This window comes from Brassica oleracea, chromosome C5 (genome assembly GCF_000695525.1).
Source record: "Brassica oleracea var. oleracea cultivar TO1000 chromosome C5, BOL, whole genome shotgun sequence".
In the NCBI taxonomy this organism is placed as follows: domain Eukaryota; kingdom Viridiplantae; phylum Streptophyta; class Magnoliopsida; order Brassicales; family Brassicaceae; genus Brassica; species Brassica oleracea.
In genome coordinates, this window is record NC_027752.1 from 32,277,411 (window position 1) to 32,293,154 (window position 15,744).

At 36.9% G+C, this 15,744-nt stretch overlaps 1 protein-coding gene and 1 pseudogene across 1 annotated transcript; both read left to right on the forward strand.

The window, feature by feature from the left end:
- Positions 1-4,882: 4,882 nt before the first annotated feature.
- LOC106345013 lies at positions 4,883-5,371 on the forward strand (annotated as a pseudogene).
- Positions 5,372-8,857: 3,486 nt separating this feature from the next.
- Positions 8,858-9,532, forward strand: LOC106292967. Its single transcript, XM_013728641.1, has one exon. It carries the CDS (start codon positions 8,936-8,938, stop codon positions 9,491-9,493), a length of 558 nt encoding a protein of 185 aa, XP_013584095.1. The 5' UTR covers positions 8,858-8,935; the 3' UTR covers positions 9,494-9,532.
- Positions 9,533-15,744: the final 6,212 nt, after the last annotated feature.

Here is a 15,744-nt window from a genome sequence, read left to right on the forward strand (position 1 = left end):
GTATTGGAAAATACAATTTTAAATGTTTTCTTAATAAGTGTGAAAAAACTATAACATAGATCTTTTAGGAATGGAGGGAGTATAACCTTTAAAATCAGATGTATTTCATATATCGATTTATTTAACAAATTAATTATATATATTATAAAAGCAAAACATGTCTTTCCATCTGAGGAAGCCATGGAAACGGTGATTCGTCGGGGTCCGTGGACGTATGCTGAGAGAATGTTGGTCCTTCATCGTTGGGCTCCTCTGATGGATATGGATCTCCTCAACTACATCCCGTTCTGGATTCAGATCCGAGAGACTCCCTTCCAGTTCATGAACAGAGAGGTCATTCTCAACATCGCCCGTGCAATGAATCAACAATACAGTCAAATGGAGTATAATGAAGAGAATAATGGGCGCTTAGAATTCATCAGGATCCGCCTCAACTGGAACATCAATCATCCCTTAAAGTTTCAGCGCAACTTTCAATTCTCTCCAGGAGAGAATACTCTCTTGCGTTTCCACTATGAACGCTTGAGAGGCTTCTGTGAATCATGTGGTTTGATTACTCATGACACAGGCGCTTGTGTCATCAACAATGGAGGTCCTCCACCAGGAGATGGAAATGATGACAGCGGTGATGAAAATGATGAGGAAGAGATAGTCCCAAACCAGGGGATTATCATTGATGAGATTGTTGAAGAGGAAGAGGCTGCTGATCCAGAACCGGAAGTTGACCAGATTCAAGAGGCATATGAGAGGAATGTGGCTGCTTGGGAGGCAGAAAATGATGATGAAGAACTTTGGGATGGACATGGAATGCAAACCATGTTCACTAGCGATTTGGATAGAGATATCATACATTCTCAATTCATGACGAATTCCTGCAATGAGGGAGATGCTAGTTTGAAACGGAAGATTTGGATGGAATTTGCTAATGGGAATGTTTCGAAATTTGAGACGGGAGAAGCTAGTGGAACTACAACTGCCAAGAGATTGAGAGAGTCATCAGTGGAGGATACTGGAGTTGAGATGGAAGCTGAGAAGAGCAACGAAGAAGCTCCTAACATGGTGAGAGGCGCGGTGGGCCCTGAACCACCACTTCCACCATGAGGACAGCCTGCTGGAACTGTCGAGGTCTAGGCAATGACTCGAAAGTTCGACGCCTTAAGGAGATGAACTGGAAACATCTCCTGAACATAATATGTCTTTCCGAAACAAAGCAGCAAGATGATCTCATCCGAGATGTAAGATCTCAGCTTGATTGTCTCGATTATGTTTCTGTTCCTCCCTCAGGTTTGAGTGGGGGTTTAGTTATCTTTTTGGAAATCTCATGTACAGTTGCAAGTCTTGTTTCAATCTCCCAATTTAATCGATTGTAAAGTTCAGATCAATGGAAGTTTTTTCTATTATTCCTTTGTTTATGGAAACCCAAATCCTAGTTTATGACACCATATTTGAGAGAAACTTCAAAGGCTGGCTGTAAACAGAAGGAATGATATGTGGATGGCTTTGGGAGACTTTAATGAGATTCTGGGAAACCATGAGAAGTCAGATGAAAGAACACGCCCTGAATCAACATTTATTGACTTCAGAATGATGATGAGACAGTGTGACTTTACTGATCTTCCTTCTGTAGGAAATCGCTTCTTATGGGTAGGTAAAAGGGGAACTGATGTGATACAGTGTTGTTTAGACAGAGTAATGGCTAATACCCATTGGTTCTCAGAATTTCCTGTTTCCGAAACTCTTTTTCTTGAGCTAGGGGAATCTGATCACCGTCCTCTTATCACTTATGTATCTGCACAGAGAGAAAAACCTAGAAGATCATTCTGCTATGATAGTAGAATGTGTGATAAAGATGGCTTTCAGGCAGCAGTTACTAGAGGATGGAATGAAACTGGTCAAGCTACACTGTTACAAATACCTCTGTCTCAGAGAATTAGTAGATGTCGACATCAGATTTCAGTGTGGAAACGAAGTAATAGGACCAATGCTGAAGAAAGAATAAGGTTGCTACGAGGAAGATTGGATACTGCTATATTCTTTGCATCAATTACTCAGGAAGAGACCAATATGATAAAAGAAGACTTGAACCAAGCATATCTAGAGGAAAAAATCTTCTGGAAGCAAAAAAGCATAATTATGTGGTTAAGGGCAGGAGATCGGAATACTAGTTATTTCCATGCAGTATCAAGAGGAAAGCGAATCAAAAGCACACTCTCTTCTATACAGGATGACAATGGTGTCATTCATAGGGGTCATAGCAGCATTGCGAAATAAGCAGAGAGCTATTTCAACAACCTTTTTGCTCTCAGAAGGATGTGACAAATCATTTTCACAATGTCTTTCATGGATTTAATGAGAGAGTTAGTGAAGACATGAATGCATATCTAACTAAAGACATTACTGAAGAGGAAATCAAGGAAGCGATTTTTGACATAGGTCCACACAGAGCCCCGGGTCCAGATGGCTTTCCTGCAGTTTTTTATCACCAACATTGGGATGTTGTAAAAGAAGATGTCATTAAAGAAATAAAACAGTTCTTCAGTGAAGACAGTTTTGACACAAGACTGAATCACACCAATATCTGTCTTATTCCTAGGTATATCCTCCTACGGGTATGTCTGAGTTCAGAACCATTGCGTTGTCATCTATAAAGTTATCTCCAAGATACTTATCAACCAGTGGCGGAACCAGCCACAAAATTTAACGGGGTCACTATAACTAAATCATGGGTCAAGTTACTTTTGAATAAATATTTTAGCGGGATCAATACACTGATTTTATAACATTTCACTAGTTATTTAATAGAAAATACATGTAATATTTTTTTACAATGAAATTTCTCCCTAAGCCATGCCTCCGCCACTGTTATCAACCGTCTTCAACAACATCTGAATGGTATAATTACTGAAAATCAGACGGCTTTTATTCTCGGAAGGATGATCTCAGATAATATCATTGTCGCCCATGAGATATTTCATAGTCTCAAGGTACGAAAACGTCAAGCTAATTCATATATGGCAGTGAAGACAGACATCACAAAGGCTTATGATCGCTTGGAGTGGAAATTCTTAGAAGAAACTATGAAGAGAATGGGTTTTCATACAAAGTGGATTAGATGGATTATGACTTGTGTCACTTCAGTTAGCTTCTCAGTGTTGATAAATGGAGTTCCTGAAGGTCAGATAATACCACAAAGGGGTTTGAGACAAGGGGATCCTCTATCCCCTTATCTATTCATTCTTTGTGCTGAGGTTTTGTCCCACTTGATGAGAAGAGCAATGGCAGACCGGTCACTTTTGGGTGTTAAAATTGCGGAACAGGCCCCAGCAGTCAATCATCTATTATTTGCAGATGACTCATTGTTCTTCTCATTGGCGAATCCAAGGGCTGGTAGACAACTGAAGCAAATCTTATCTCTCTATGAATCTGTATCAGGTCAGGCTGTAAACCTCAATAAATCCTCAATCACATTTGGAAAGAATGTGTCTGATCATGTTAAACAAAGAATGACGAATCTTTTGGGTATTAATAATGATGGAGGTCATGGAAGATATCTTGGTTTGCCAGAATAGTTTGGTAGGAAAAAAGGTGAAATTTTCCAATACATTATTGAAAAGGTTAGAGCTGCAACACAAGGTTGGAAGAAGAAATTTTTTTCACATGGAGGAAAAGAAATTTTATTGAAAGCTATTGCGCTTGCAATGCCCATCTATACGATGAATGTCTTTCGACCACCAAAATATATCTGTGAAGAGATAAATGCAATATTGGCGAAGTTTTGGTGGGGATCAGGAGACAAGAAAGGAATGCATTGGTACAGTTGGAAACGACTCTGTGTCCCTAAAAGGGAAAGAGGGTTCGGATTTAGAGACTTGGAAAAATTCAATCAAGCTTTATTGGGAAAGCAAGTATGACGTATACTCCAAAATCCAGAGAGTTTAATAACAAGGATTCTTAAAGCTCGTTATTTTGCTGATGGTAATATACTAACTACAGTTTTGGAGAAGAAGGCTTCGTACGCATGGAAATATTTACTGCATGGTCGTGACTTACTTAAGAGAGGTATGCGGTTCTTAATTGGGAATGGTTCAACTGTTAGTATGTGGACTGATCCTTGGATACCAGATCACCCATCGAGATCAGCACAATCACCGGAGAACAACCATACTGTGGAAAGTGTTCGAGATTATATGTTACCTTATGGTTCTGGATGGGATGTAGATAAGTTGAGATCAAAAGTTATACATGAAGATGTGGAGAGGATCTTGACTCTAAAGATATCACAAAGGGCAGAGTTGGATCTACTAGGATGGCACTATACTGATAATGGGATTTACACAGTGAAGTCAGGATATTGGTTGAGTACACACCTTCCAAACAATGAGATGATTGCTCCAATATGGGGAGATCCGATACTGAAACAGAAACTATGGAAATGCTCTTCACATCCTAAGGTTAAACATTTTCTATGGAAAACTATGTCTAGAGCATTACCAACGGGTTCTAACCTGAAATGGAGGCATGTCACAACTTTTGATCAGTGTAAGCGATGATGCGCAGCACCGGAAACACAGAAACATATGTTATTTTATTGTCCCTATGCAAAGATGATTTGGCGCGCCTCAGGGGTATCAAATGCAACAATCAATGTTGCAACTGGAACGTTGGAGGAAAAAATAAATGCTTGTATCACTTGTAATACGACATCAGGTTTGTCTCACCTAAAAGATCTTCCTATCATGGTGAATTTGGAAGAGTAGAAATATGTTGATTTTTCAACAGAAGACTGTACCGTGGTGGAAAGTGATTCAACAGGCTAAGTTTGATGTTTAAGAATGGAGCAAACATAATGGTGATATAAATATTGGATTGAGTAGGAGACAGAATGCAAACACAAGATCAAGCATGGAAAAGGCCGAGAGTGGGGTATCACAAGTGTAATTTTGATGGCTCCTCTATGAATGCAACTTCGTTAAGTAAAGCTGGTTGGGTTGTCCGAGATGAAAGGGGTACTTTCAGGTTTGCGGGGCAAGCTCTGGGGAACATGATCCTCAATGCAATGGAAGCGGAATTTCAAGCTCTTATCATAGCAATGCAACATTGTTGGAGTTTGAGTTATACGAAAGTAATATTTGAAGGTGACAATCAGAAGATGATGGATATTCTCAACAACAAAGTATTACATTTTGGTATGTATAATTGGACTAGGGAAGTACGATGGTGGTCCCGGTAATTTCAAGAAGTGGAATTCAGATGGGTAAAGAGGCAAGCAAATAAGGTTGCAGACAAATTGGCAAATGGTTTACTTCAACCAGGGATTACGTTTCAAAATTTCAATTATGTTCCATTGTTTATAACTTCATCTTTGCACTAAGACTATGTATATGTTCATAATATCAATAATAAGAAGTTAGATGAAAAAAAAACCTAAAATACGATGTATAATAAAGTAATTAAAAATATTTTCTATACTATGTTGCAGAAACAAACAATTTCTCTTGTATATATGTTCCTAGTAAAAAACCACATTTTTTGTTCGTAATAACCGAACCTTGCATGTTCCCCCACATAGTCAATACGTTTTGGACTACCATAATCACAAACTCAATAATAAGAAGTCCTTCTCTTATTAATCAATCACAAATCACAATTCATAGATTCACACCATATGCATCACAATATGCATTCATATATATAGGACCTAACAATTTCCTATTCCAACTATGATTATCATATTTCCTAATCTTTAAGATAAACACAACATAGAAAAGGAAACTTGTACACAAGTATTATTCAAGCTTATCCAACATTCTCCCCCTTAAGCTTGATCTTACTTTCACACACGTCTCGAACACCGATAAGGTCTCTCATTTCCTTGAATTTTATTCTTCCAAGTGACTTGGTGAGAATGTCTGCTCTCTGCTCGCTTCCAGGGATATGTTCAACCTCAACTTGCTCTTTCTCAACACATTCTCGTATGAAGTGAAACCTTCTGTGAATATGCTTGCTACGGAAATGGAACACAGGGTTTTTACTCAACGCTATGGCAGACTTGTTGTCGACCTTGATCACCACTCTCTTACATTCCTTTCCATAGCTTCACTCAAGAGTTCTTGCAACCAAATCGCCTGTTTTGCTGCCTCTGTTGCAGCCGGCTTCACATGACGATAATGCCACTATTTCTTGTTTTGTCGAGCACCATGTTATAGGACTTTCGCCAAAGTAGAATATGTGTCCAGTCGTACTCTTACCGTCATCAACATCAACATTATGAGAGGCGTCACTAAATCCCAAAAGGTAAGTACTTTGTCACGTCGATAATGTAGTCCCAGAGTGCAAGTACCACGAAGGTATTTAAGAATCTGTTTCAATGCAGCACCGTGAGACATCCTTGGATCCTGCATATAACGACTGAGTACACCCACACTAAAAGATAAGTCAGGTCGCGTGTGTAGTAGGTATCAGAGACACCCGATAGCACGGCGATATTCCTTCTTGTCTATCTTTTCTTCTTTACACGACTTGGAGAAGTTTGCATTCTGTTCCATAGGAACATGAGTCAAGTTACACGAACTCATCTTAGCTTCTTCAAGTATCCTTTGAGCATATCTATCTTGCTTGAGTACGATCCCATCTTCACCTTGCAACACCTCAACTCCTAGATAATATGTCAACAACCCAAGGTCACTCATCTCGAAATTTGTTTGCATCTCACGCTTAAAATCCAATATAGCTTTTAACGAAGGTCCAATGACTAAGAGATCGTCTACGTAGACCACAACAATAAGCATCTCTCGGTTGCTTTCTCTTCGGTAGAGAGATGGCTCTTTTGAGCATCGTCTAAAACTCAAGCTTCGGAGGATCTGATTAAGTTTTATATTCCACGCACTGGGTGCTTGCCGCAACCCATAAAGGGCCTTTTTCAACTTATAAACCTTTTGTTCTTCTTCAGAAACAACAAAACCTTCTGGTTGAGTAATAAACACTTCTTCTTTTAGCTCCCCGTGTAGAAACGCGGTTTTAACATCAAGGTGGTGTACCTCCCAGCCGTGTGATCCAGCCAAAGCTATGATCAATCGAATTGTTTCAATGCGAGCCACTGGAGCAAACACTTCATCATAATCAACGCCATGACGCTGAATGTATCCTTTAGCTACCAACCGGGCTTTGTATTTGCTAATGGCTCCATCAGCATTCCGTTTAATCTTAAGCACCCACTTCAAACCGATTGGGTGGAGGTGGTGGAGGTGATGCCTCGCATATCACATGCTTTAATTGTGATAAACTTGGACATTACGCCACAGACTGTCCAGATAAGATGTTGAAACTTCAAGAAACCGTTGAGAAATATGAGAAGAAGGACGAGGACACTCATGAAGGAGATGCTTTGATGATGAATGAGGTTGTTTATTTGAATGAAAAGAATGTGAACCCTAAAGTGTTTGACACAGACACAGACACAAGGGACGTGTGGTATCTAGATAATGGGGCCAGCAACCATATGAGTGGAAACCGTATGTTCTTCTCTGAGCTTGATGACACTATTACTGGAAAGGTGCGCTTCGGAGATGATTCTCGGGTTGATATAATGGGGAAAGGCTCGATTCGTTTCATTATTAAAGCAGACATTCTCACCATTGTTTCCGTAGTTTTCTTGACTCGAGTTTGCATTGGAATACATCAACTTCCCGGAGTCATCATCATTATCGTCTTCTTCTTCGGCTATTCTTTCTTCGTATGCTTTCAGTCTACCAACAATATCTTCAAAGCTTGTAGTATTGAGATCCAGAACTTGTTCAAGTGAAGCCACCATGTGGATAAACTTCTTTCTTGGTAAGCTCTTTAAAATTTTCTTTACAAGCTTAGGTTCTTCGATTGTTTCTCCTAAGGAGGCGGCCTTGGAGACTATTTCGGATAGTTTGTCAGAGAATATATCGACTGTATCTCCATCTTTCATCTTGATCCTGTCAAATTCTGCCATCAAGGTTTGTAACCTAGCCTCTTGGACTCGTTCAGCTCCGATATGTCTTGCCTTTATTGCATCCCACGCCGCTTTTGCTGTATCTATGTCTCCAATTCGCAAAACTAACGTTTCAGGTATGGATTGAAACAAGAACGCAATAGCCATATTATTCTTCTTCTCGTCTTTGGTTCCGGGATCAATTGTTTCCCAAACCTCGCTGACTTTGAGAGCTATCTTCATTCTTAAGGCCCAGACAGTGTAGTTTGTCAGAGTTAGCATCGGAAACTTAACGGAGTTTAGTCCAGTTTCTTTGTGTCGTACGATCTTGCCCTTGACGTCTTCCATGGTTGCAGTATGTAGGTCACAAAAACTTTAGGATGCTCTGATACCAAGTGTAGAATCACAAACTCAATAATAATAAGTCCTTCTCTTATTAATCAATCACAAATCACAAATCATAGAATCACACCATATGCATTCATATATATAGGACCTAACAATTTCCTATTCCAACTATGATTATCATATTTCCTAATCTTTAAGATAAACACAACATAGAAAAGGAAACTTGTATCACAAGTATTATTCAAGCTTATCCAACGTCATCGATACTTATGAGTGACATCTCGAATGGAGCAAGAAAACGGCTTCACGTTTTATGCATCTAAACGGGACAATCTAATACATAGAGGAATATAACGAATATAATCCTCAAAGCCACGCTTTCTAGTACAACCCAAAATACTAAAAGTGGCAACAAAAGCAAACCCAAAAGCAAAAAAAATAATCATAATTAAAACCTCCCCCAACTTTTTGAAAGAGTATAAGCAACACCAAACCCTTTTTTACGTAGAAGCAATCTCTCTCAATCTCTACATCTATAAAGACTGGAGAAAACGATAATTTCATCAGAACATTCTTCAAGAATAACCAACAACTTGAAACCTAACTTACCAGAAATAGAAGAATATCAAAATGTCGACAACATTCAAAGCCATAAGAGACCGGACATACTCAGGCGTAGGAGACCTCATCAGACTCCTCCCGACAGGAACCGTCTTCTTGTTTCAGTTCTTAAACCCTGTCTTAACCAACAATGGACATTGCCTCCTTATCAACAAATACTTAACCGGAGCTCTTATCGTTATATGCGCCTTCTCGTGCTGCTTCACTTGCTTCACCGATAGCTACCGAACTAGTGACGGTTACGTTCACTATGGAGTCGCTACCGTGAAGGGTATCTGGCCAGATTCTTCTTCAAAGGATTTGTCTTCGTATCGGCTTAGAGTTGGAGATTTCGTTCACGCTTTCTTCTCTCTTATCGTTTTCAGTGTTATTTCTTTGTTGGATTCTAATACTGTTAACTGTTTCTATCCTGGATTTGGTTCCACTGGGAAGATTTTTCTAATGGTTTTGCCTCCAGTGATAGGAGTTATATCCGGCACTGTCTTCACGGTGTTCCCTACTAGACGTCACGGAATTGGGAATCCGTCCGAGAACAATGACGAAAATGCTTCTGAGATGGAGAAATGATATATATGAGTTTCACTATATATATGTGCATAATTCAATGAAATGGAATGTACTCGTGAAATGGCAAAAGGTTGTGTAAGTTATGCATTGATTCATATTGTAATATGTTTACTAATTTTATTTTTCTTGTGATTTAATATTCATGTTTGGTGAGAAATCAATCTGTATATGTTTCTTTTTTTCTTTGTAAATGATTTTTTTCAAATGTTAGTTGACAAAATAAAAGTTATTGTTAAACAAAAAAAAGTTATCCATTTACATTTTTAGCAAAAGAAGAAGAACTGATTACATGCAGTTCTAATCCTTTTAGTCTATTAGTGAACCAGCATGGTAGTAGTATCACCGAAATCACCAGATGCTTCGGAAAAGACATATACACAAATCTTCTGAGTATCCCTTTTATTTTGAGAAATATGTAGCTAGGAAAAAAGCGTGAATGACAAGAAAATAAGTATAAGAAAGGAATTAGAAAATAAGATAAGGAGTCTATGATAACATTTTGAAGTCTTGATTTCCTCTAAATGATATTCTACCTTATATATTTTTTTAGGATTCGATTATAAAAATTATAAGCGCGCTCATCTTGGATTCTTGGTAAGAAGCTTGTTTTAGACCATCGAGGACAAGTTCTTGAGAGTTTGGGATCTCGACGCCCAAGTCCACCAACCCTGTATGGAAATAGTATCATAATAGTAAAATCTGGTCCGTTGATGCTGATCCTCGAACATTTTACGAGCCCTCGGGCAAAATTAAAAAAGTTACCCTTTTAAATATAAAATTGAAATGTTGATATTGCATATGCAAGATAAAAAAAAAAGTTTTCCATTGAAAAAGTAAACACAAACCATAAAAAAAAAACAATCTTGCTCTTTCTATAACTTTTTTTTTTTCTTTAGAATGAGATCATTTGCTCCTACAAAAATCTTCCCACAAATCTGAAAAAAGAAAAAAAAAACAGTACTCATTCTAAAAAAAATGCAATCCTAAAAAACGGTTTTTTCGAGCTAGATGCAAAATCATGTATGACAGTTTCAAAATCAATGCGTTTTAAGATATTTTTTTCAATACATAAAATAGCTAAACCATTCAACCTTTCTTGAGACATTGAAGATCTTAAATAATTTTTCAACAACTTTAATTTAGAAAAACTCCTCTCTGCTGAAGCTACCGTCACAGGTGTAGTGAAAAGAATTCTATAAACAATTGAAACATTTGGTTAACAACCCACACTTTCAACAAACTCTAAAACTTCATTAGGTTCTATAGATACACCGGATAAAGTTGTTTGCAACATTCTCAATGCAGAAAAAAAGATCATTCAAATCAACATCAGAGAACCATCATTAATTAATTATAATTTAGTAAACATTTATACAGATTAACATAAATAAGATTTTGTTTCCATAAAATTAGATTTATAAATTTCGTATTTATTAATTTCATATTTATTAATTTTGTATTTACTTAAAAGTTATATGTATAGTGTACAAAATGAAAAGTTATACTACTACATTAAAAAAATAAAAATTATGGGCCTTTTTCAGCAATGGGCTCTGGATGGGTGCACTGTTGGTCCCTAGTCTTCAGCCGGCCCCGGCGGATCTATACTACAAGAAAACACGAGCGTAACGACTACAAAATCACTCGTTAGATCGTCGTAATATGATGTTTACGACGAACTAACTACGAAATCGAAATCGTTGTTAGCAGCTCGCCGTAATAGACGATTCGTCGTAAAGGGGTCGTGGTACTCACGACTAACACCTGTCGTCGTAATATAGACGTAAACAAATTTGTCATACTTTAGACGTAATGTTAAGTCCTTTTATTTAGTCGTTATTGGTCGTAAAGATTTGACGTTATGTCGTCGTAAATGTTACGACGAATTAACATCGACTGCAGTCGTACAAAGATCATAATATTGATGACTATATTACAACGTAGTTCGATGTTAATTGGTCGTAATATTTACGACCAGATTACGTCGTATATATTAGTTTGGGAAAATATAATTTAACTTTAAATTAAAAATTTAGATGAAAATTTTAAAATTCTCAAATTTGGAAAATTTTAAAGAACAATATAATATATCATAAAACATTATCCAAAATAGAATAATATTCAAAATACAAAATACATAACCGAATTAAAATCAAATTATTAAGGTTGATGTCGTCGAAGATCTCGGAACTGCGGTGAGCGGCCCGTTGCTCTATATTCGCCTGCTCTTCCGGAGTAGGGTCGAGGTTAATGGTCGGACGTACAGCTTGGCACATATTTGCAAGAGCCGGGTTAGTGTCTACAAGAATATTGAACATCCCCGCCAAAGACATAATGTGGGTCCTGTTGGCCTGGTTGTTTGCCCGGAGCTCCGAAATGACTTGGTTGGCAGCCGTCAAATCTGTCCGGAGCTGAGAATAGTCCTGCATTTTCGCCGCATATGCAGCTTTCGCCCTCGGGACATCGTTAACCGTACCGATCCCGACCATATGTCTCCTTTTCTTCGGGATAATCTTCAACTAATGAAATGAATATTAGTACATGCATATATAAAACTCAAAAATTAAAATGTATTATAAAATTTATTAAAAAGATTGAAAATTTTACCTACTCAAAAATTTTGTCTTGTTCGACGGTAGACAACTGAACCGGTTCACCTTCGGGATTTTGTTGGGACATTTGTGTCTGACCTCCTGGATCCGAGTCTTGACATCGTTGTAGATCCCTTCTGCTTCAGGATGCACAAACGTCTCATCAGAATGCTGGTGTTTTGTCTTGTAAAGCCGGAAAAGAGATGGTGGTGCTCCTTCTTGAGCAGCCTTCAAAAAAATTTAAATTAATTAATCTCATGCATTCAATAAACAATTAATTAATAATTTTTAAAATTTAAGAAAGATCGAAGACTTACAATTTGAAGGGCTTTCCCGGCGTGTGGGGTATGGGAAAATTGCCCTGAGCATCACTCGTCAACCTAGACGCGGAGCACTTGAGAGACTTTCGAACAGACTTAGGCAAATTCCAATAAGGCTTTAAGCCCTTCCAAACGTCATCGCTGATGTAGAGGGGTTGCGACCTATCCCCCAAAACCCTCCACTTCTCCTTCCAATCCGCAACATTGTTTTTTAGGCGAGCCATTGCCTTGTCGTTGAACGCTTCCTTCACCGTCTCGTTGACAGCAATAGACCAATTATATTGTTGCTACAAAAAAAACATTTAAATAAAAAATAATTAAATAAATTTCAAAATGAATATAACTAAATATATAATTTAAATTTAATTAGAATTAAAATTTTAATTACCGCAAAGCACTTGTACACTCCAACAATTCTGCATCTTCCCTCCAGTAGATCATACAATTGTCTATACACATATCTATCATCTCTGAAGGTAAGCCAAGACTATGAACCAGTTTCTGAATTTCATAATAAGATTCAACACACAAATTATTTTCTGGCAAATACTCTTTAAACAACTCAGCCCATGCATCCATACAAACTTCATGTAAGTTATGATCAGTTTTGATATTCATCATCCTAGCTGTCAATGATAATTTAGAAAGACATTCTCTACAACCTTCGTAAATTGGTTGATTAGCTGCGGCTAGCATTTCATAAAATCTTTTTGCCTCCAAGTTGAGTCCTTCTACATTTTCTACTTCCTCTATTATTGATGTTGTTTCACGAATGCATATGTAACCATATCATGCATTCTATCATGATCTACCATCTGATACTCCTGAGGGATTTAAGATGCAAATGACTCGGTTCATCTCTATTACAAACATTTTCAAACTGATTACTCCTACTAGCTTCATTCCTACTATCACCCTCTCCATGGTGAAACCAGATGTTGTAATGTGGAGTAAATCCTCTATTTACTATATGTCTCCTAACTGTTTCACTTTGAGTAAACTTTGTATTCTTGCATTTACGACAGAGACAAAACATTTTACATGTTTCTAGCGTGAGAGACGTCTTTCTGGCCTGGTACATGAATGTCTCTGCTCCGTTGAGAAATTTGCTTATCACTCTTCCCGTAGAATCTTTGTGTGCATAAATCCAACTCCGAAGCTCATAGATATCTCGAGACATTTTTTAACTTTTTTTGGTTTTTTTTGTGCGTCTTAAAAATGAGAGAGGAGAGCATATTTATAGGAAACTTTTGATTTTGGTAGGTGGGAATGTTACAACCAATTTACGTTCACCATACACTTTAGTACTAATTTACAACTGCATTCCTCATAAAAATGTCGTTAATTAGATGGAATTATTCGATGTAAAATAAACGTAAATTAACGACCTCTTTACGACGAAATAAAAGGTTGTCGTACACTAGTAGTAAAATTATTTAAATTATGACTAATTTACGACGAAATGATTTCGTAGCAAAACTACGACTAAATCATCGTTAAAAAGACGTCGTAATGTTACTTTACGACTAGTTTACGACGAATCTTTATCGTAGCAAATTTACAACTACGTTACGACGATTTCATATATAGTCGTAAAATAGACGTAAATACGACGTTAAATTACGATGACACTATTGTAATCGTAATATGTGGTCGTTATGACCATGTTTTCTTGTAGTGCTAGAACTAGATTTAACCGGGGGCACATAACATTTTGTCATTATATTTATTTTCAGATGGGGACACTATCACTCAGTTACCTTAAATGCTTAAAGAAAATGAAAATTTAGTTGGGGGCACATGCCCCCGTATCATCCTTACTACGTCCTCCCCTTGATCCAAAGGAGAGACATGATGTACTGCCTCCGCTCAGGTTGTCAAGGAGGAGCCATGACTTTTAAAAAATTTGTGTTACATGTTCATTTTCTTAGTGTAAAATCGAAGATTTAGTTAATGATAAGCCCTTTCTCAAAAAAAAAAAAAAAAAAAGAAGATTTAGTTAATGACTGAACAATTGACCCCCTTAGTAAAAGGTTTAAATGCTAACTTTGCACCCTGTTTAATTTTTTCCTCATATCTATTTTTTTTTTGTAAACTAGAAAATTCATACTCTATGCACAATCTTTACAAGAAAATTCATTCTTCCGTATATAAGTTGTTCCATGACAATTGCTTTTAGTTTTATAATTCTAAAACATTGTTTGATTACAATTTTTATCTACAAATTAAAATCAATAAAATTTACATAAATAAATAATTTAAGTGAATAATTTATAAAACCTCATATACTATGCAAATTGATTTAGATGTTAGTATATATTACTTTTATAGAAAACAACTATAGTTTATATAGGGGTTTAAAATAACATCATTTTAGGTTTGAATTTTTTATAACAAAAAGCTGCTAAGATTATTTTAATAATACTTTTTTTTTATTATTACATAAATATATTAGCTCGACTCCGGTGAAAAATAGTTATAACTCCGTCACTGCCTTCGGTCACTGCCTTCGCTGGTCTATAACTTAGAGTACCTTTAACGGTGGACTCTAAAGGAGTTCTAAACTTAAAAAAAAAAAAAAAATAATAACAAAATTAGGAGAAAAGGTACACAAAAATCCTGATTTCAAAGGTTTTAAGAAACCGTTTAGGACTTTAGAGGACATATGTCATTTAGATAAGATGGAATAGATGTTTTGATTGGTTTTAAAAAATAAAATGTAATTAAATTATTGTAATACTAATTTTCTTTTTTTTTTTAGAAACTTTTACAGTTTCTAATGAATGGAGTTAAGCAATATTCGCCTCATAAATCACTTAGGTTTTAGGTCGTCTTCTAGTTAAAACTTAAAACTTAAAAGGACTAGAAATTTTGACTTGGGCTTTTAAATAATGTAAAGCGTTGTAAATGAAGTGTTGGGGGAAATACTTCTGTTGTTATTACTGTCGACCAGAAGGTCCATATATATACAAAGTATTAGACCGTCATAAGGTCATGTTTATCCTAACAAGATAAGGATAAGGATAAACACTATGTTACAGATATACATGGAATATATACTAGATAAACACATAGTCTCTGGGTCTTTATCATGTCCCGGATTGGGCCTGCAGTACGGGCTGGTCCATGGTCGATCATCATTTGGTTTATAACACTCCCCCTTGATCGACACATCCGGTACAGGTTCGTTGCATGCTTAATGTTGCCTCATTAAAACCTCTCCTGAAAAACCCCAAAACCAATGTGGCAAAATGGGAAACCAAGGACAGGAAAAAGAGTACAACACATGAACTCCCCCAGATGAATGCATCACTGTAGTAGACGCATTCCCATCTGGTAT